A 22,048-nucleotide genomic window follows, 5' to 3' on the forward strand; every position below is an offset into this window, starting at 1 on the left:
TAAGTAAAGCATCAAGATACACAAACAAAATATTGTACGCAGGCTGAGACCCTACCTGCCTGACAGACTGTCTCACCAGAGTAGTGCATGCTCTGGTTATCTCCCGCTTGGACTACTGCAATGCGCTCTACGTGTGGCTACCTTTGAAGGTGACCCGGAAACTGCAATTAATCCAGAATGCGGCAGCCTGACTGGTGACTGGGAGCGGCCACTGGGACCACATAACACCGGTCCTGAGAGATCTACATTGGCTCCCAGTATGTTTCCGAGCACAATTCAAAGTGTTGGTGCTGACCTTTAAAGCCCTAAACAGCCTCGGTCCTGTATACCTGAAGGAGCGTGTCCACCCTCATCGTTCAGCCCGGACACTGAGATCCAGCACCGAGGGCCTTCTGGCAGTTCCCACACTGTGAAAAGCAAAGCTACAGGGAACCAGGCAGAGGGCCTTCTCGGTAGTGGCACCCGCCCTGTGGAATGCCCTCCCACTAGAGGTCAGAGAGATAAACAACTACCTGACATTTAGAAAATACCTAAAGGCAGCCCTGTTTAGGGAAGTTTTTAGTCTGTGATATTTTAATGTATTTTGATGTGTGTTGGAAGCAGCCCAGAGTGGCAGGGGAGACCCGGCCAGATGGGCGGAGTATAAATAAATTATTATTATTATTATTATTATTATTATTATTATTATTATTATTATTTTATTTTAAGATACAATACAATGTGCATTCCCCTTTCCTTCATATGGTTCCCCCCCTTACTTAAAATGTAAGGTGTTCGGAAATTATTTCTTGCGGAAGTGTCAGAAAGGAAGCTTCTCCTATTACATTTATTAAACAGTTCTCATTCCTTTGGCTCTAATTGGAACTGGCTCTGATTGTTCTTGAGTAGCTGTTTATCAGCTATTATACACGCAACCTAGATTGTTGAGCTAGAGGCTATAATTAAATATTTGATTTGCTGGTTGTTAAAAGAAAAGCATGGATTGAGGTCCCATTTCAAGAGTGCATTTAACTTAATGTCTGCATCCTGCACACTCACACAGTGAGTTCTAAAGCTTATATACGGAATAATTTCTGATCCCTTATTATAAATTTGATAAGGTAGGTAACAGCTGTACATTTATTATGCTGCCCTTCATCATAAGGTCTCAGGGCAGTTCACAGAATAAAATAAAAGATAAAAAACACAATTAATGCAGGATTGTAGGTAACCCAATCAAAGGAAGAAGTAGGTGTCTATTGATTTTACCCTAGAGTTGTTTGTTTGTTTTTATAATAAGGGGTGAAACTAGACGTTATACATACGGACATGAGTTGCTTTAGAGATTAGTTAGCCTTTGTTTTGCTTAGCTTCCACCGTTTGAGGAATGCTTGGTGTCATTTTTACAATGCTCAGATGAGATCTTGCATCTCTTAATGATTCTTCACCATAACTGCAGTTTTTTTTTAAAAAAAAACCCCATGATTAAGAAAGAACATGTTTCATTATACAGCATGTGTTCTGCTTCTGTGAAGCTGCTTGGGATGGTGGCACGGCTGTTTGTCTTGGAGGAACTGTCAACCCTGGTGATCATTGAGTAGGCAAGCCAGAAAGTAAAGCAGGAGAGACATTCATGGAGAGACTGATATGTTGATGAGCAAGAATCTGAAGCAACTTCTTGACCTCCTCTCTACGGGCAAGTTGCTCAGACTCAGGAGTCAGGATAAAGTCTGAGGATATATAGGGCCAAATGAAATCCCTCTTACCCCTCCTTTTATTTATTTGTTTATAAAAAAAATATGAACAGGCCATTGCCTGGCAACCCTTGAATCAGCAAATTGAATAACTTTGTTCTAGCCAGCTGCATTTGTGGTACCCAGTGGCGGTGGATTGCAGGACAATGGCTCCGTCTTCTGGTGGACTGCCAGGGCAGCACCAAAGGTAAAATTACCAGCTCTGGCTTGGGCCAATCCAGACTTCCTGTTATGCTGCGCTTTTCAGGAACAGATCTGCTCTTTAAAGCACAACGTCTGAGCAGTTTTTTATTTGGTCCCTGTGCTTTCCCTGGGAAAACTCATGTTGTACGGCTGAATCGGGGGGAAAAGGTGATCCGCCAAAAACCTGATTGCCATTTGCTCCGATTCAGCAATAAAACATGGGTTTTCCTGGGGAAAGTGCCAGGACAAAAAAAAAAACAAACCCAGCTCTTACACATAGCTTTGAAGCCTGGACCTGTGTCGCAAAACATGGAGCAAAAGGAAGGCTGGATGAGCCTAAGTCTCCTGGTGCTGTCTATTCCTGCGATCCATGATTCCTTACATGTTCCTTGTTTTTATTACTTTGCTGTTTTTTTCAAGAAAGCATTTAATGTATTTAAAAAACATGTTTCCTCTTAATATTTTACTAGTTTAGGGATCAAAGCAAGCCTTTGCTAAGTGCCTTTTTCACGTTGCGGTCTGCGTTCTGTCTATGTAACTTCTGAACTGTGTTGGATACATATCTCAGAGGTGTGTGATTTTGTGGAATTAACCAAACCCATGTGTCCCCCAAGGCACATTTCTGACTGTTCCCAAGTAGTAACATTGCACATCTTCTGATTGCTCTTCTATAAGCTTCTTAAGCGCAACTATCAGGGAATGTAGTGTGATAATGGCCCCAAGGCTCTTCATCTTAGAAGCAGGAGCACAGGTTGTTTATCAGAGCAATAATGCTAACATCCCTGGCTAGTTGCACATGCCTGGCACATAGCATGGCTGAGTGCAGCTTCCAGTGTTGCAGAATCTGCAGTCACCTGGATGTGCAGATGTCAAAAAGGAAACAAGTGTAAGCATAACAAAACTTTCCCCATATTTTCTGCCCAAGTTTTCCTTTGGACTTTACAGCAGTGATATGACAAGTTGTTTTTTTTTAAAGGGATTGCATTTCCTGCTGGGCATGTTCAAGGTGGGTAAGATTTTTTTTTAAAAAAGAAACACACCCCAAAATCATTTTATAACATGTGACTTGTGTCAGGGGACTCCTTACAGGGACCCTCCCCCAGTCATCCTGACCAGCACTTCGCCCAGTGACAGCACTAGCAGCGGGTCAGGAGGGGGGAATGAGGAATGGAGCAGGGTGGAGAGGGGGCTCTCAGACATGTTAGAGCCTAGGCACCGACCCAGCTGGCCAGAAGGGGAAGGACAGTGCAAAGAGGTCCCAGAGCCGAAGGACGGGAGAAGGAACACAGCCCCTTCCGGTGCCCGAATTGAGGCACACGCCCACACGCAAGGCTAGGGGGAGGCGCTTTGGGGTGCCCAGGCTTTTATGCTGGTCCAAGACATGAAGGAAGCCATTGCCGGGTTCTGAATCGGACTAAGCAGTCATGTTTTCTGATATCTCTGCACTGTAAATAATATGCACAATAAAACTCTGAAAGACAGAGCGGACTGGAGCGTCTTTACTCGAGAGTAGCCGCAACAATCCCCTGACAACTTGGTCCAAATTTAAATCCACCAACCAAGAGCACTTCAGCACACATATTCACAAAAGCCCCGTGCATTTGACCTTTCGATTGGATTTGGAAGTGGATCAGCAACAAATACAAGGAGTTTTGTATCAGAGTTTTAAGTTCTGTCTTTCTTATTTCACTCAGTGTTATGCGAGCTGCATTTTGCACCAGCTGAATTTTCTGATGAATCTTAAAGGCATCTCATGTATTACTGTGGCCAAATCTGATCTATCCAAAAAGAGGTGCACTCTTGGCCATGGCTGTCTCCTGAGCAGCCAAGAGAACTTGTGCAGATCTGCTCAACTAACGATCTGCTATCCATGTGTAGAGACCCACTTGTGTGGGATTGCAAAGGCAGAGGCAAGGAAGAGACCTCAGCTCGATGAGCCACAAGTTGTGCATTCATCTCATATCTAAGGATGATGTAAGATCAGAAGCTGCTCAGAGTGGGCACACAGTGAACAACATGTGTCAGTTGTGCATTAGAGGCCCACATAGCCCAAGCAAATGACTTTTCAGTGTAATTTTTTTAAAAAAAAAACCATATCTGAAGGGTAAAGCAGTATTGATTTTCAAACGGTGGGCACCAATGTTTCATAATGATCACTAATAAATTACAGGTGTTTTCCCCAGATAAGCAAAATTTATTATCTTCATCTCTTGAGATGTGTATGCTAGAGTTAAGTCCTTGAAAAGCTTCAAAAATCTCATTACCAAGCCATCAAGTTAGCTAATATGAAATACTACATAGGGGAGTTTAGTGATGTGGATTCGCAAAGCTGTGCATGAACTTGCATGAGTCTCTCCATTGGCCCTTGTCATTTCCATTGGCCTCAGATAAAAATGGATTATATGTACCTTCTACCTTTGGTAAGTATGAGATGAGTGATGGGATGGGATGCAAAAATCAGAGGCATATCAGTTAGATTGGTGCCTGTCAAAAGAGCTAGTAAACAATATTTTTTGCTTGTGATAGTATCAGTCAGAGGAATCACACCAGTTCTGAGAATGTTGGCGATTTGTTCTGTACATACCAGCACTGCAGTTTTGCATCTATGAAATTATTAACTAATTTCTATGAGATTAAGCGGCTTTGTCCTTTTGGCTCCACATGAACTAGATCTCCATTTTTGCTTTCATTTGCCTCCAGTTTCAGCTTTTAGCAACAAACCACAAAGTTGCTTTTTAAAAACATTTAGAGAATGCAAAGAGAGGAATCTTTTTAAAAGCTGTTAATTACTAGAAAGTACTGTGCTGAAATGCGGGATGCGGGTGGCACTGTGGGTTAAACAGCAGAGCGTAGGGCTTGCTGATCAGAAGGTCGGTGGTTCAAATCCCCGTGACGGGGTGAGCTCCCGTTGCTTGGTCCCAGCTCCTGCCAACCTAGCTGTTCGAAAGCACATCAAAGTGCAAGTAGATAAATAGGTACCGCTCTGGTGGGAAGGTAAACAGTGTTTCCGTGTGCTGCTCTGGTTTGCCAGAATCGGCTTTGTCATGCTGGCCACGTGACCTGGAAGCTGTACACCAGCTCCCTTGGCCAATAGAGCGAGATGAGTGCCGCAACCCCAGAGTCAGTCACGACTGGACCTAATGGTCAGGGGTCCCTTTACCTTTACCTTTTTACTATGCTGAATAAATATATGAAAGTACCACACGTGTGTGGCTGTTTTCAGATAATCATATCTTGGCTTAGTAAACGGGAATATGAATTACACACACCCCAGCCTCTTTCCTTTCCTTGGCATGCAACAGTTAAACCTGAAAGTCTTAAATTAACCATACTTCCAAATTTCATCTAAACCAGGCATCCCCAAACTGCAGCCCTCCAGATGTTTTGGCCTACAACTCCCATGATCCCTAGCTAACAGGACTAGTGGTTGGGGAAGATGGGAATTGTAGTCCAAAATATCTGGAGGGCCGAAGTTTGGGGATGCCTGATCTAAACTACGAAACAATGGTTATCTGGAACAAACTAGGGGTCAGCTGTACCAGGGGTCTGTACCTCAGCAGATCTCCAACTGCCAGTCACCTGAAGAGCCAGTGGAGCTGGACATCCCTGCCCTAGCCGGGAGCTCCGCATGCAAGTGGTCTGGGTTCCTGGCCAACACTCAGAGCACCACCCCTCCCCAAGGCTACAGGAGGAGAGGAGATGGCATGTCAGAGGGGAGCTTCAGGGCCACCACAAAAAGCTTGGTCACTATTACATGAAACTACTTGGGGAAGCTGTTGCCAAAACATTTATTGGCCATTGCTGCATCAGAGGGCAGAATTATTTATGCATTTGCAGCAGGTGCTTGTCGGATGAAAAAATTGCATTTGTAAAATGAGATTTATCACAAGCTGAGTTGATGTTCTGCTTTCCTGTTTTAGTATTCACATAATAAAATGTGCTAGTTTTTTTCCTCTTTTTTTCCAGTCACCTTAATTTATGGGACAAGGAAATAAAGCTTTACCAGTTTCAGCAGGAAATGAATAAATATTGCATTTCTAAACAGTTTTTAAAAATTGAGCCGTTTTAAATCTGCGTTTGGCTTTTTTTTTCTTTCTTCCAGGAGGATATGGATCACAATTACTATACTTCAAGGACATATGGCCCATTTGATTCTACCAGCCGAGATCTGTGGGTGAACATTGACAAAATGGAGAAAGATAAAGTGAAAATTCATGGGATCCTCTCCAACACACACCGGCAAGCTGCAGTAAGGCATTTGATATGCATTGCTATTTAATCTTATGTTGTTGTTGACATCCTGCCTCCCTCTGTGATACACAGCAGGCCAATGAAAGATACGGGAAGACTCAAGCCTGCAATGGCTGGCTGTGTTCTCTCCCTCCACTGTCAGAGGCTGTCTGCTTCTGAATACAGTTACTGGAAACCACAGGAGGAGAATGTTGTTGTGCTCAGGCCCTGCCTGCAGGCCTCCCATTGGCATCTAGCTGGCAGCTGTGAAAAAGGGAAACTGGACAGGATGGGCAATTGGTCTGATCTAGCAATCTCTTCTAAGTTCCTTGCATTACATTAGAGGTAAAAAAATCCCTTCCAGCAGCACCTTAGAGACCGACTAAGTTTGTCATTGGTATGAGCTTTCGTGTGCATGCACACCTCTTCAGATATATAATAATAATAATAATAATTTATTATTTATACCCCGCCCATCTGGCTGGGTTTCCCCAGCCACTCTGGGCGGCTTACAACAGAAAAATGAAATAAAATAATTAAACATTAAAAGCCTCCCTAAACAGGGCTGCCTTCAGATGTCTTCTAAAAATCTGGTAGCTGTTTTTCTCTTTGACATCTGATGGTAGGGCGTTCCACAGGGCAGGCGCCACCACCGAGAAGGCCCTCTGCCTGGTTCCCTGCAACTTGGCTTCTTGCAACGAGGGAACCATCAGAAGGCCCTCGGTACTGGACCTCAGTGTCCGGGCAGAACGCATACATGCATGCACACGGAAGCTCATACCAATGACAAACTTAGTTGGTCTCTAAGGTGCTGCTAGAAGGAAGCTAAAAAAAATTCTCTACTGTTCTTTTTTGTTGCTGTTATTTTGTTGTGCTTTAAGTTTGGCTGCTTCTGACAAAGAGCTGAAATTAATTCACAATTCTTCTGTGGCTCATCCAAAACAGAGCACATCTCATTTTGTTTCGACTACGTCAGACCAACACGGCTACCTACCTGTAACTTACATTAGAGGTGACAGCATTGCTAGACCACTGCTTTACCAGAATGGATTGAGAGGCTGGGAATTATTTTTCAATATATGTGAAATCATAATCATAACTGTTGTGATATTGTGCCAGGGAAGAAGACTAGCTTACAGACAAAATAGATTTGGTGGCTTGCAAAGGATTTAATGATTATGGCACATTAAGCTTTTTGGGATTTCTAACGTTGAAATGGCCTTCATCTTCTTTTCAAAGATATACCCCCACTTGGTGGTTGGTTATTATTTTTTGTTTTACCTCTGGCATAAACACACTATAATGTGTGTAGAATAATTGTTAGTCCAGGGTGTTCACCTCTGAACCTATAGCTCAGATCTGTAATTGACTCTATGGGGGTTTATTTTGGTGGGTTTCCCCACATTACTTTAAAATGCATGGCATATGTGCCTGTAGGATTACATTTCCCTCAGAAAACCTTACTCCAGTGCCAATGAGCATTAAATCTCTCAACAGACCTCCAGCAGTATTATAAAATGCATCGGGAGGGGAAATATATGTAATCTTGGTGTCATTCAAGTCAGTGGCTGTTTTGCCATCGAGTTCACTTGACAGGCGAATTATCTTACAAATTGACTAGCTTAACTGCCATATTTAGAACTAAAATGTAGCAGCCCTGTATTTACCCTTTAGATTTGTATAAGGAGCCGTGGTACCTGAGTTTCTGAGAACTATTAGATCCTTGTCAAAATGTTGTTGTTTTTCAGCTGTTGATCCTTGTCAAATGATAACAGAGGTGGCAGGTATAATTCCGTTTCCACATCAAAGATCTGTGTTGGTTAATTCTGATCACGCACTCCTTGTAGCGAGAATGCTAAACTAAGCCGCTACCTTACAATTATAATTGGATGCGGTAAGACTTCCAAAATGGTATTCCCACAGCTGACCGGAGCACTGGAAGCTCCTGGAAGAAAAGAGTCAGTACTGACCTTAATGGGGATGTAAATTCAGTAGCAAAATATGACAACTCCATTGTCGTGTGATGGAATGGATTTTTGCTCTATTGGTCTGAAGACCAATCGGATGGAATTCTGACACCGGGGGAAGGGGGGGGGAGTCAAAGTAAATAGCTTTAAGGGATAGCTCACGAAATCTTAAAAATACAGAAGGAAGTATTTGCAGTTGAGAGGACGAGCAGAACAGAAATAAGGGAGTTAGAATTCTGCTGTCCATTGGGTTGTGTCATATCATTTCCCAGGACCAATAAACTCACCAACCAGGTGACAGGCTGAGAAAAGAGTAGTAGATGGAAGAGAATCTCTGTAGGATTCAAGAGGAGAGGGAGGTAATAAACCCTCCAGATTTAGACTGACACAACATAATTTATAGAAGCTCTCTTTTCCCAGCCAAACTGAAAAGAATAGCTAATAAATGGATGAAGCAAGGTGGAAATGCTGGAGCCTGGCAGTTTCCCAAGTTAAGAATGGACCTAATACAGCACAGTATCAGTTATATGAGATTTCTAGACATGGTTGGGTGTTTAATAAAAAAGCAAACCCTGCTACAAATAAGGATGCTTAATGTATAGCTATTCTGCCGGCACATCTTTTCTTGAGCACTCTTGGGAAGCGAATTGGGAAAGAGACAAAAGCAAGATGAAAAAAACAATGACATTTTCGTCAAAGGAATTGCAACCATTTTTGTAGGCGTGCCTCTCTTTTCCAAGCCAAAACCATGCAGCCCAGGATACTTGACCCAAAGTTAAATAATACTGAATTCAGATGAGTTATGGGAACAATTAAGTTGCAAGGATTGTTCCAATGATTTGCATCTTTGAAGGACTTTGTGAGGACTTTAAAGCTAAACATGAGCTAGAGCAGCCTAAAAATAAGAAACCAGCGTGATGAGGATGAGGGAGTATGACAAGAACTTGTGAATTAACAGGCACAATCTGAGAGTGCTGTTGTGACTCATCTGTGTATAATACATATGCATAGAGCATTCATTCTGTTGAAGTGAGATATTATAGGGACATGAATTATGGTGTATATTATATTGGAGTTTGCTGATGCAGCCAAAAGCTTGCATGAATACAGAGGTGCTGTTCTGACTCACGATCAGAGGCTTTAGGCACATGAGCCTGCATGTTTGCTTGTTGGCACTAAGCCATGGCTTGGCTTAGCGTTGCGTGTGAACGGTATACAGTAAATGTGTTTGTTTTCCTAATTTTAATGAGAATTGTTAGTAATTATATTAACTCTTTAGCCGTAAATTAAAAGGCCATTGATTGTTGTAGCTGTCCAATTAAGTTGCTGGGAATTAGAACTGAGGACTGCTTTGGTTAGTAGTGTCTTTGCTTACCCGAGTAGCCCTGTTAGTCTCCATCCAAAGGGGAAAGGGGGGAGAACACTGGCCCTGCTAATATCCAATTTGCTTTCATATGGTGACTTATTTTAGATTAATTGCACATGTAGCATCTTTTGAAATGATGCCTGGAGCATGAGCATTGCTTAAAAGAAGGGGAACGACAGTGGGAGGGAGCTGTTGCTCTCCTGCCCTGCTTGTGTGCTTCCCACAGGCATCTGGTTAGCCTCTGTGATGAGCAAGATGCTGGGCTACATAGACCTTTGGCGTGATCTTCATGTGTCCCTTTGGAAATAGAGGCAAAGGCCAGCAGATATGGGGGGCTATGGAAACAGATGAGGCAGGGACTTGGTAGGAGACGTACCTGTCCCTCTACTAAGAACGTAAGAAAGGCCCTGCTGGATCAGGCCAATGACCCATTGAGCCAAGTTTCCTGTTCTCACCAGCAGGACCTGAATGTAACAGTGTTCTCTCCACCTGTGATTTCCAGCAACTGGTATTCAGAGTCATACACAGCCATTGTGGTGTTGACTAGTAGCTTCTGAAGAGACCAGTAAATACTCATGAAGAAGCTCTGTGTGTGTGTGTGTGTGTGTGTGTGTGTGTGTGTGTGTGTGTGTCATCAAGCTCACAGCCACATGTGTTGCTTTAAAAATTATTGGTGAGAACTTTAAGAGACAGTTGCCTAGGCAGGAATTCAGACTCAGGAGAAAGTCTGACACAGTTCTGCCATTTGATAACCTTGCAAGCAAAAGGCAACGCAAGAGTCACTTCCCTCCCCCTTTCAATATTCTCATGGTATGAATTACCAAGAGATTGGTTAGTAATCTATCACATCCAATGGTTATCCACTTGATGTGTATAATTCGATCCCCTGTTTGCATATCAGCACCTTGGCATGAATGATCTTGTAGCTACCGGTATGCATTCTTAGAATAATAGTTTTGTAATGCCAAACTCTCCAAACGGATGCTGGATCCAAGCTTCCTAACACAATTAATGTGACTCTTTCCCAGTAAGAGGCTGTGCAATCAGATATGTGCTTAATGTCACCTTGGCAATCCACTCAGCGTACAAGCATGTCGCTTAGCAAATCCTTCCATTCAAACTAAAAAGAAAAAAGAAAGAAAGAAATTCCAGTATACTGATTATGGTTAAATCAAGATTTTAATCTTGTACCTGCAGGTGCAAGAAGAAAAATGTGGCTTCTAGTTGGACTTGACACCACTTCACTTTTTTATGCTTTCTTCCAACTTCCCAAGATAATAAATTTGGAGAAAGTGGGGGGGGGGAGGAATCATAAAACTGTTAGAGTGTTAAAAAATCTAAGGGCTGTCTTGTTCAGAGCTTGCCTGAAATGTCTTCTCTGCCCTTGTAAAGAGATGAATCTCCATCATTAGCCAGTACATGACAATTTTCGCATCATGCAAAGATTAAGTGATAAAAATTAAAAAATGGCTTCTTAAGGTTTATTCCTTATAGTTTACAAGGAAAAGGGGGTCTAAATTTGTTAAATGCTCATTCATCAGATGCTTTCTAAATTGAGAAGGCTGAATTAATATAGGAAAACATGGATGATGCTTAATCTCCTAAACTAAACTGAATCTAGGATATTAATGAGTTGGATATTTGTTTTCTGAAATGATGACCAGAAAAAAAAATCCCTGCAAATTCCACTTTTAAAAAATACGTTTGAAATAAGCTGTCTATAAATGTTCCATTCTTGCTGAATTCAGGATTTTAAAATATATTTTCCCGTGGGAAACTTTGTTATTTTGTATTCTGGTTTTGTTTGTTTGTTTTGCCACCTTGGCTGCCTCAGAGGATGAGAGGTGCAATGAAGGTACTGTAGGATTATCTATTTTATTGGAACAAGTTCAGTTCGTGAGATACAGAGACCTTTATGATTCAGTACACTTGAGGCAGAATTAAAAAGCACAAGACAACAAGGCTTTATAGGCAAAACGTGATCAATGTGTGTGATGTTTAGGAGAGCAAAGCAAGAACTGTCCCTCTTTCTGCTAATAAAGAGTCTGCTTTTTTGTTCAAGGTTGGACAGGGAAGGGGAAGAGAGGGAGTTGCCATAAAAGGATCTAATCTCAAAGAATAGTTGTGGTTACCCAAGTATTTGGATTAGTTCGTGCCAGTGTGAAAATACGCAGGAGGCATATAAATATACAAAAGCACAGGTAGCACAATGCCTATATTAGGACCAACTGAAATGGCACAAACGGCTTACCAGAACCCTTATTCATGCTGGATTCTTAAACGTTTGTTGTTGTTGTTGTTTAGTTGTGTCCGACTCTTCGTGACCCCATGGACCAGAGCACGCCAGGCACTCCTGTCTTCCACTGCCTCCTGCAGTTTGGTCAAACTCATGTTGGTAGCTTCAAGAACACTGTCCAACCATCTCATCCTCTGCCGTCCCCTTCTCCTTGTGCCCTCCATCTTCCCCAACATCAGGGTCTTTTCCAGGGAGTCTTCTCTTCTCATGAGGTGGCCAACATATTGGAGCCTCAGCTTCACGATCTGTCCTTCCAGTGAGCACTCAGGGCTGATTTCCTTCAGAATGGATAGGTTTGATCTTCTTGCAGTCCATGGGACTCTCGAGAATCTCCTCCAAACTAATCAGCAAACTAATCAGCAACAAAAGCTGGAATGGTCGGGGAGAGAGACCCAGTTCAAACGTAACACCAAGCTACAGTTCAAAGTTATCAAAAGTGCCTGCTTGGGCCTTGGGCTACAGCACACTCCCTCTATTCTGGCACAGCTGGCAGAAAGAGATTGGAAGCAGGGGCGTAGGAAGGGAGAATGTTGGGGGCGGTCCGCCCCTGGTGCCCTCACTGAGGGGGGTGACATACAGCACGGTGCCCGCCTGCAACTCCCAAGCCTACCCCGAGCTGTTGGGGTAAGGGGGAGTTGTGCCACTTTGCCAGCAGCATTCCCCCCTTCTCCCTTTGTTTTCACAGCTTGGGGGGAGGCTTGGGAGTCATGGGTGGGTGGCGTTCTGAATGTCCGCCATGGGTGGCTCGCTCTGCCCCTGACTGCAGGGCGTGTGTGTGCTCCGGGCATCTGAGTGGCTACCCTGCACCTGGGAGGGCACCCTCTGTGCCATGCTCCCCTTGGGAGTGTGCCCGCCCTTGGCAGCACCGGCATATGCTCCGCCGCTGATTGGAAGCATCTGCTAATCATAGTTTGCCGTTACATCTGAATTGGACTGAACTGTTTTTAATTTGAACCGTGGTTTACTGAAACATGCCAAAAGCAAAACATGGTTTCTGATCCTGGTTTGTTTCAATAAACTGTTGTTTAAACTAACTGCAGTTCCAATGTGGTGATAAATTACAGCTTGTTGAAATGAAGAAGTTGTTGCTTCCAATCCCTTTGTGGTTGAGTCAGAGAAAGGGGAGGGTGAGTATTTATTTCAGTAACTATGGCTCATTATAAACTGTGGCTTATTATCATGTTTCATGTTATGTCCAAATCAAGACATCAGGATGTTGGTGGACATGACGATATAGGTTGCACAGCTTTTAACAGTCTTAAGAAAGAAGGAAAATGTGTTTTGTAGACATAGACTACAATCCTATGCACATTTCTTTGAGAAAACAGAAGGGCATACATACTTCAAGTAAATAAGCATAGGATTGCACTCATAACTGGTTTAAATTGTGCCTGTGGGAAAAATATAGGTTGTAGCGAGGCATGCTGGGGTGAAAGAACAATCCCTACTCTCCTTTTGAAAATAGTTACTCATATATCTCTGTAGGACATGCTGGAACACACAGGTCCTTGTAAGTCAGAGAGCAGAAGTAAAGAAATGTAGAGTTTAAAGAAGGCCGTTCAGAAGAAGTAAACTTTGAAGGGCAGTTGAAAGATCTAAGAGGTATCAAGAGTGTGTGTTCTGGGACTTCATAGTAGAACAGAATAAGTGGACTATAATAAGGAAGGAAAAAAACAGAAATATAAAGTGGAGAGCATTGAAGTGAAAATCTTGGCTTTATTTTTGCTGGTAAGTAAGGAAAGAGATCTGAGGATGTCCATGGAGACTTTTTATAACTGAACTTTAAAAAGAGCAGTTGAGCATTCCCCAGCATTTTGAATTTTGGCCACCACCACCCCCTGAACTGAAGCTATTGAATTAAACCTGAATATGTGAAGAGTGGTTTTCAAGAAACCATGTTCCACGCTAATTTAGGCTGTGATCCTAAGTTTGCTTTCTGCAAAGTAAACTCAACTTAACTCGGCAAGGCATACTTCTGAATGTAACATGCTTAGAATTGCGGTGCATATAAGCCCATGTAGTCTCTCCCACCCGCAAACTGCTACATGAAAAGTGTGTGGAGTCGTGACCATTACTTTTTCTAGTACCGTAATAGCTCGCTTTGAGTGTTATTCCCTCTCAAATTAATTTCAGGCTGTATTGCAGGAAACATTGTCAGCAATCAAGGTGGGAGGGGAGCAGATCATGGATCTGGATTTTGCACACCAGTGGTAGTGGCTGGTGTTGTGTGGCAATGCCACACAGCGGCTGTTTGACAATGGCATCGCTACAGATTACCAGCAAGGAGCTGGGTGGCAGCAAGGTTAGGAGTGTGTAGACACACTGGCAGAGTCAATCTGGCACCTGCACTGCTGCGCCCACACAGTGCTGGTCTCACTGCCCTCCCTGCCCCAGACCCATCCAGGTAAACTGTAGCAATGGCAGTGTTGGGAACTTTGCTGCACTGCACCAGCTGCTACTGCAAACCACTGGATGAAATAAAACTGGAAAAAAGTGTGATTAGTAGGAAAAGGACATTTCTAAGGGAGCAACTCCATGATGGGGAGAATGGGTGGTAGGCTGCTGGATGCTGGCGTCCTCCCTCTCCATGGTCAGAGAAAGTGGCCCACATTCAGAGGTGGAGGTCAGTACAGTGGTGCCCCGCAAAACGACTTTAATTCGTTCCGGGAGTCAATTCGTTTTGCGAAAAATTCGTCTTGCGAATCGCGGTTTCCCATAGGAATGCATTGAAATTTCTTTTTTTTCCCATAGGAATGTATTAATTATATTTTAATGCATTCCTATGGGAAACCGCGATTCGCAAGATGAATTTTTCGCAAAACAAATTTTTCTTGCGAGCCACCATCAGATCGCAAGACGCATTCGTCTTGCGAAAAATTCGCCTTGCAGGGCATTCGTCTTGTGAGGTACCACTGTAGTTGGAAACCTTCCCAACACCGTGGTAGGAAGGGCTGCCGCCCTTCAGTAATGAGAGCAGTAAGAGGAAAGGAGTGTGTGCTTCAGGAACAGGAATAGGGAAACTACAGCAGCTCTGGAGCTGGCATATTTATTGGGACCAGTGGGGGGGGGTTTGTTTGTTCGTTTTACATCCCACCTACAGTATACTCCAAGGAGTTCAAGGTTTCGTACATAATTCTTTCTCTTCTCCCTTCCATGTGAGGTAGGTTAGGCTGAGGAACCATGACTGGCCCAAGGTCACCTAGTGAGCTTCATGGTTGAGTGGGACTAGAACTTTGGTATCCCAGGTCCTAGTCTGACACTCTAACTGGAACACACAACACTGGGAAGGAAGGAAGGAAGGAAGGAAGGAAGGAAGGAAGGAAGGAAGGAAGGAAGGAAGGAAGGAATCCAGCTTTCATTTGGTTCTTCCACCAGAAGACACCCCCCCAGCTCCATAGGATTGTTGTTGTGGTTTAGTCGTTTAGTGGTGTCTGACTCTTCATGACCCCACGAAGATTAAATATGGTTGAAATACCTACTGACCAAAAATTGCTTGCTAAAGCTGTAAAGTGAACTGCTGTACTGCCAGTAACATGGATTCATATCTTATTTTCCTTTTTTCTGCCCGCTTTGCCACCAATGATTTACATCACTTTTTATTTTGCTTTAATCCTATCGAGACTTCTCTAGGACCAGATAAGCCCCCAAATTGGCTTTTCCAATGGTAATATTCCATGTTACTTGTTAAATACTGATAAGTAGTGAAAAGGTATAAAATAACCAGATAGGAGAATATATTTCAATTAGTATAAATCTTGTATCTTGGAAGTTCCTCCTGCAACCCCCACTCCTTGGGATGATCTGTTTATAAAATGGAATTAGTTCTTCCAGTTCTAAACAAGATATGTGTAAATAAACCTTTTCAAATTCTGGCTTCTAATGAAAAAGAAGAAGAAATCTAATTTGAAGCTGCTGTAAATATTCAATGATTAATTTCATACCAAATAAGTCATTAAAAATACCTGATAGATGGAGAAACTAATCCTTTCTGGAGAGATGGGGAAAACCAATTAAATCCGAGGCAATGTGAAAGTTAAAATGAGACAGACGTAAGCTTAGTTAGGGGGGAAAATGTTTGAAAGATTTTTAAACATGGCCAATTGCTAGCAGTGAATGGAATGTGCAACATTATTTGGAAGAAGCAGAGGGGCTGTCTTATACGGAGTCAGATCATTGGTCCATAGAGTCCTACACTGTGTTGTCTATATTTACTTGCGACAGCTGTCCAGGATTTCAAACCCAGGATCTCCCAACCCTACCTGGAGACGCCAGGGATTGAACCTGGAACTGGGTGCATTCTCTGCCACTGAGCTACAGCCCTTCCGCTCTGTCCTGTTGCCCCTTTTCGTGCTATTCCAATGTGATCCGGAAATGAAGATTATTTTTATTTGATATTTCCAAAACAACAGCATCACTTCCCAGATATTTGACAGGTGCTACCATTTTTTTTTCATTTTTAACTTTAATGCCACCAATGTGCAGGGTGAGCTAACCCAGACTGTTGCCCCACCACCACAAGTCTAATGAAGTCAAATTTAGCCAAATGAAGTATAATGAAATCTCTCACCCGCAACAGTCAGGAGCTGCTGAACTCCTTCCACCCCATGCTCTCTCAAACCTCTTTTGCTCACCCACCCGTGAGTCTTCAACCATCCATTGGGAGCCATGAGAAAAGTGTATTTACCAGTACTACAACTGATTTGCTGCCACAGGGGGCCCAAGAGAAAGGCTTTCCATGAGAAACTATATTTCCCAGTGCTCCTGGCACCTGACTTGCTATCATAGCAGTACCAATGGGAGAACCTCCCTCCCTCCCTTCTCCTGCCACCAGTGTTGCAGCAGTGGCAACAAGATAAGCAGTGCAGCTGAGCATGAGTTGAATACTCAAAGGAAGGACAAACTCCTGAGTTCTTCTCCCAGTTAGAATCTAGGCCAGTTTGCGATATATTAATAGCAAATTATGAAGCCTGGCAATATAGTGGCAAAAGGCTGCTGCTTCTGTGCAACAGTTGAAGAGAATGGCCCCCTCATGATCTTTCCCAAGAAGAATACAACATACAGTGGTCCCTCGACTTACGAATTTAATCCGCTCCGAATGCACATTCGTAGGTCGAAAAGTTTGTAAGTCGAAAAAAGCGGTTTCCCATAGGAATGCACTGGAAACGGAAAAATTCGTAAGTCGAGTAAACCGCATCTAAAAATTTGTAAGTCGAGAAAAACCCATCTAAACCGCAATGGTTTTCCTTTCGGATGTCGAAAAAAAGTAAGTCATTTCGTAAGTCGAGTACTTCGTAAGTCGAGGGACCACTGTACCAACAGAAAGAGAGAGCAGGGCCGCAAAGTGGGCCTTTGTGCCTGGCACAGGACACTGGCACCAGAAGAGTGTGCAAAGCTCAGCTTCTGAAGAGCTGCCCCCTGCTGCTTCTGCCCCCTGCTGCTTTCCTTCCATAGCGCTGTGAGGTCTTCCACAGCTGATGCTTCCTCTTGGAAGCCTCTTCACTACTTTCCTCTGCACAATCCAACAGCCATGCTGGTGGCAGCACACTTCCAACTCCTTCCTATGTGTGCTGGTGGGATTTACTGACAAGACAAGCCCTCTTCAGGCATAGTACATGGTCCAAAATGCGGTGAAAGGGGCTCTGCATTTAGCCCAACCCTTAAAGCCATTCGGCTTCTCCCGCCCCTCTGTGTTGATCAGGGCTTCTGATGTGGGAGGTTCTCTATATGCATGATTTAGAACTCTTGGCAATTAGGGTTCCCTACATGCTCCCTATATAAGTTTCCAAGCTTTATCTGGTATGCAGAATTGTTTCCAATTTTGATTCCAAATTGAGGATGGCATAAGGCTACTGTAAAAACAAAAAACCATAAGGCAAAAGCAGCAGTGAATGGGTTTAAAGTGAGTGGTGTCTCTACTATTCCTTACATTATTGATTTTCTTTTCTGGTGTTGTTCCTTGCAGAGAGTGAATCTATCGTTCGATTTTCCATTTTATGGCCATTTCCTACGTGAAATTACTGTGGCAACTGGGGGTAAGTGGCTTTCTACCCGTTTCACTTTTGAATAATCTGACAAGTGTTTCAGATGTTTAAAATGAGGTTTCAGAGATAAAGGGAGGGGGAAATTTCAGTAGAGCTTGCATTATCCAAAACTGGATAGGCCAGATCACCAGTTCATTCAAATTCACCCTGTCCTTTGTGTCAGCAAGCTGGTATAAATAGTGCTTACCATGGATCAGAAAACTTGATTAACATTTTAAATAAATGTCTTCTTTCTACACCTTTCCTGGCTCTCACTATTAGATGCATGGTGGGAGAGAGGGAAGGGGAGTTGCTGATCATATCACACACTTCATTTTTCATCATTTCATGATTTGCAACTATATAGATTATTGTTAGGTGCGGGTTGCGCTGTGGGTTAAACCACTGAGCCTAGGGCTTGCCGATCAGAAGGTCGGCGGTTCGAATCCCCGCGACAGGGTGAGCTCCTGTCGCTCGGTCCCTGCTCCTGCCAACCTAGCAGTTCGAAAGCATGCAGTGCAAGTAGATAAATAGGTACCACTCCGGTGGGAAGGTAAACGGCATTTCCGTGTGCTGCTCTGGTTTGCCAGAAGCAGCTTTGTCATGCTGGCCACATGACCTGGAAGCTGTACGCCGGCTCCCTCGGCCAGTAAAGCAAGATGAGTGCCACAACCCCAGAGTCGTCTGCGACTGGGCCTAACGGTCAGGGGTCCCTTTACCTTTACCTATTGTTAACATGTTGAAAACTGCCTCGAGAGGTTTAACCGTAAAAGGTGGTCTATAAATATATTAAAGTGAGAATAGATTTAATTCTAGGAAAACTATGGCCTCTTCATTCACTTTTCCATATGAACAACAATCCATCAAGCCACTTAGAAATGCATCAGTTACACTGTTAATTGGCTAAGAGTTTGGCAAGTGTTTCCGTTCTGAAATGGCTGGTGCATAAGGTCAAAGTAGACATGGAACTAAGCACAGAACTTGCATTAAAAAGAAAAAGAAACTATTAATTGTAGGTGCAGGGTGACAGTTTTCATTGGGTTCTATGCATGAGGGAGGAGATTACCCATTTGCTCCCCTGCTGCAGCTAAAGAAAATCCTCCTAGGGCTTAGAGATAGGAGGGAGGTTATCACGGATGCCAAAGGGAGCTTCTTTCCTATGGCATATAAGGGCTGCAGGGGAGAAAGTTGTTACACCTGCAGTTCCTGCAAAAACCTGCCCTCACTTGCACTTGGTAGTAACGTTCTTTTAACCACACAGCAGCATGTGATTTGCTTTGAACCATGTCTAGTTTGCCCCAGAGAAGACTGTTTTCTGTATAGGCTGCTACAACTGCTTTTCTTCCGCTTCTGCAATGAGGATTGCTATTGTACCATTAAAATAAAAGTTGCGCAAACAACTCCCTGTTACCAAAGCAGGACACCCACCTGTATGGAAAGATATGTGGGGTGCCAATTTGAAAAGGAATATGGGAGGGGGGAGGATGTTATATCCGAGCTTTTGTCATTTAGCTCTTTAAAATGGAGGAGCTGAGAGGGCAAAGAGGTTTTTCTGTAAAAGGAAGGGAATGGCTAACAACAGACCTAGGAGGGGATAATGCTGGGGTTGTGTGCTTTTAATTCATGGCGAGGTTAGTAATGGAGGGAAGAGGTTGACGAATGGGTGAAAAAAAAGGATGGCATAGGTACTTAGGAATGAAAGAGATAAAAGTGTCTGGCACTCCTTTGCTCAACCAGACATGCAAACTCTCAAGATGATGAGATAGGTAGGCATCACCGATCAAATATAGATAAATAAATATCCTGTATTATTCTACTGTTTGTCCAAGAAAAAAGAAGAAACCTTTATCAGGGGGGAATCAATGTTCTGAGCACATCCTATGCAATCCCCAGCATGTGTGAGCACGCAGATTACTTCCTGCACTTTCTCACTTGTGCAAACCATAGTTTGTTGTTACATCAGAATTGAGTAAATGATGGTTCGCCTCTAAACCAGCATTGGAATCTATCCTTCTTAAAGCAGAATTTCCAGTTGTGGTCTGGAGGCAAACCATAGCCCTATTAAATAACAAACACCCCCCCCCAATGCAATTGCTATTGTATGCAAAGCTAAAGGTAAAAGACCCCTGGATGGTTAAGTCCAGTCAAAGACAACTATGGGGTGTAGCGTTCATCTCACCTTAGGCCGAGGGAACCAGCGTTTTTCCACAGACAGCTTTCCGGGTCATGTGGCCAGCAGGACTAAACCGCTTCTGGAACAATGGAACAATGGAACACCGTGACAGAAGCCAGAGCGCATGGAAACACCATTTACCTTCCTGGGGCAGCGGTACCTATTTATCTACTTGCAGTGGTGGGCTTTCTAACTGCTAGGTTAGCAGAAGCTGGGACACAGCATGGGAGCTTACTCGGTTGCGGGGATTCAAACCGGCAACCTTCTGATTGGCAAGTCCAAGAGGCTCAGTAGTTTAGACCACAGCGTTCCCTATTTGTAAGCAGAACAGGAAGAAGGACTGCATGTCCCAATTGCTCTTCCTGCAGACCCCTCATGTTGGAGGTCAAATGTCGGCAGCAGGGAGCCTGCTCTGCTGGAAGATCAGGGTTCTTAATTGTATGGGGAGCCTACCCACAGAGAGCAGATTCTCCACTGCAGACATTCAGTCTCAGTCATGTGGGGGGCTGTGGGGATATGGGAAAAGGTGGAAATAATGTGGTCTCCCCTCTTTTCCCCTGCTCTCCCTTCAGGCAATGGGGGAGAGAACAAGTGACTATGGTTTATGTTTTGTTAAACTAGTACTTTGCCTAAAACACACATAAAGGAAAACTGTGTTTATAGTGCATGTATGTCCAAAGTCCGTTTCGGGGGCCTAATCTGGCCCACCGGTTGAATTAATCCGGCCCTTGTGGCAGTATATGTCCTGGGGTAAAATCCCAAAAGCTCAACAACTTTGGGGTAAAATTGTATATACAAAAAAAAAGCTCAACAATTTCAATTCTAAAAAAAACTCAGCAACTTTGGTCAGCCCTCACACATGTTCACTTCATCAAATCTGGCCCATGTTTGGGTACCCCTGTTTTAGTGAATCAATAAGAGTACCAGAGGGATGAGGATGATGATGATTTAGTCACTCTACTCATAAAAATGACCCAAAATGATGTGGCATGCCGGGGGGGGGGGTAAAAGAAGGAATATGCAAGCCTGATGCATCACAACAGTTTGGTCAGTGGCTATGTGTGACAGTGTGAACCAAGCCATTGCTTGTTTTTTGAGGACTTCCCATTTTTATCAGTTTGTTTCTTCTCCTTTAAGGGGCTCAAACAATGCATTCTCCTTAAATATCACCAGGGCAGTCTCGAGCAGGTCGGGCGCCCTGGTGCTGAGGCACGGAGATCGCTCCGGCGCCCCCGCCCTCGCAGCGCGCAGCATGGCTTCCGCATGGCTTCGCCGTACAGCGCCCCACCTGCCGACCCGGCGCCCTGGCGCCCTGCGCCACCGGGACTATACTTAGAGCCGGCCCTGAATATCACAGTGCTAAATTGCAAGCAAATAGCTCTATCATATCTCTAACAGATCAAGAAAGCCAAATTTTGTTTTTTACCATCCATACAACATTTGCATTTCACTACCAAGCAGTCTTGAATGATGGTTTTTGACCCTCAATTAATATGAGAGAGAAAAAAGAGAGAGAGAGAGAGAGAAACTCACATGGGTTGGCTTGAGCAATTAGCATATCCTTTCCCTCAATCCATGTTTTACCAAGGTTACTTGATTCATGTCTGTGAGGTAGATCAGTTTGCACTGCCATTATTAGTATAATTAATCAAATCCTGTTCTTCTAGAGGTGGATATCTGTCATGGGGGAATTCCAGTGTATGCTAATTCTAGTACCTAGAAAACCACAAGAGGCCTTCCAGCTCTCTGATGATAGAAAGTCTTCCTGACAGAACATTTCAGATGTTTTCATTTAGGAGAGAAGAATATAGCATTGGCAATGGGCTTAGAAGTCAGGTGTGGGATTGGGTTGTCAGAGTAGCAGCAAAGAAAATGAAAAGCAGCAAGAATATAGGGCAGTGTAAAGCGTGTTCGCGTGCCCCCCTTTCAATAACACTGTTTAAAGCTAAATTGGACCATCAAATCTAATCTTGCATTAAACAGGAGTAGCACTTTTCAAATGTAAGAGGCTAGTGAACCTAAGCAATTGTTTTGGATTTGGAGGAAGGTGTGTCTGAATATTGTCTTATGACAGGGACCT

General features: G+C 43.5%; 1 protein-coding gene across 1 annotated transcript in view; it reads left to right on the forward strand.

The window, feature by feature from the left end:
- Positions 1–22,048, forward strand: part of PLXDC2 (plexin domain containing 2) — a 234,908-nt gene that overhangs the window by 120,454 nt on the left and 92,406 nt on the right. The window contains exons 3-4 of the mRNA XM_035130307.3: positions 6,019–6,165; positions 17,738–17,807. Coding sequence (XP_034986198.2) covers positions 6,019–6,165; positions 17,738–17,807 — 217 coding nt within the window. The remainder of the gene's footprint in view (positions 1–6,018; positions 6,166–17,737; positions 17,808–22,048) is intronic.

This window comes from Zootoca vivipara, chromosome 11, assembly GCF_965207765.1.
Source record: "Zootoca vivipara chromosome 11, rZooViv2.hap1.1, whole genome shotgun sequence".
NCBI lineage: Eukaryota > Metazoa > Chordata > Lepidosauria > Squamata > Lacertidae > Zootoca > Zootoca vivipara.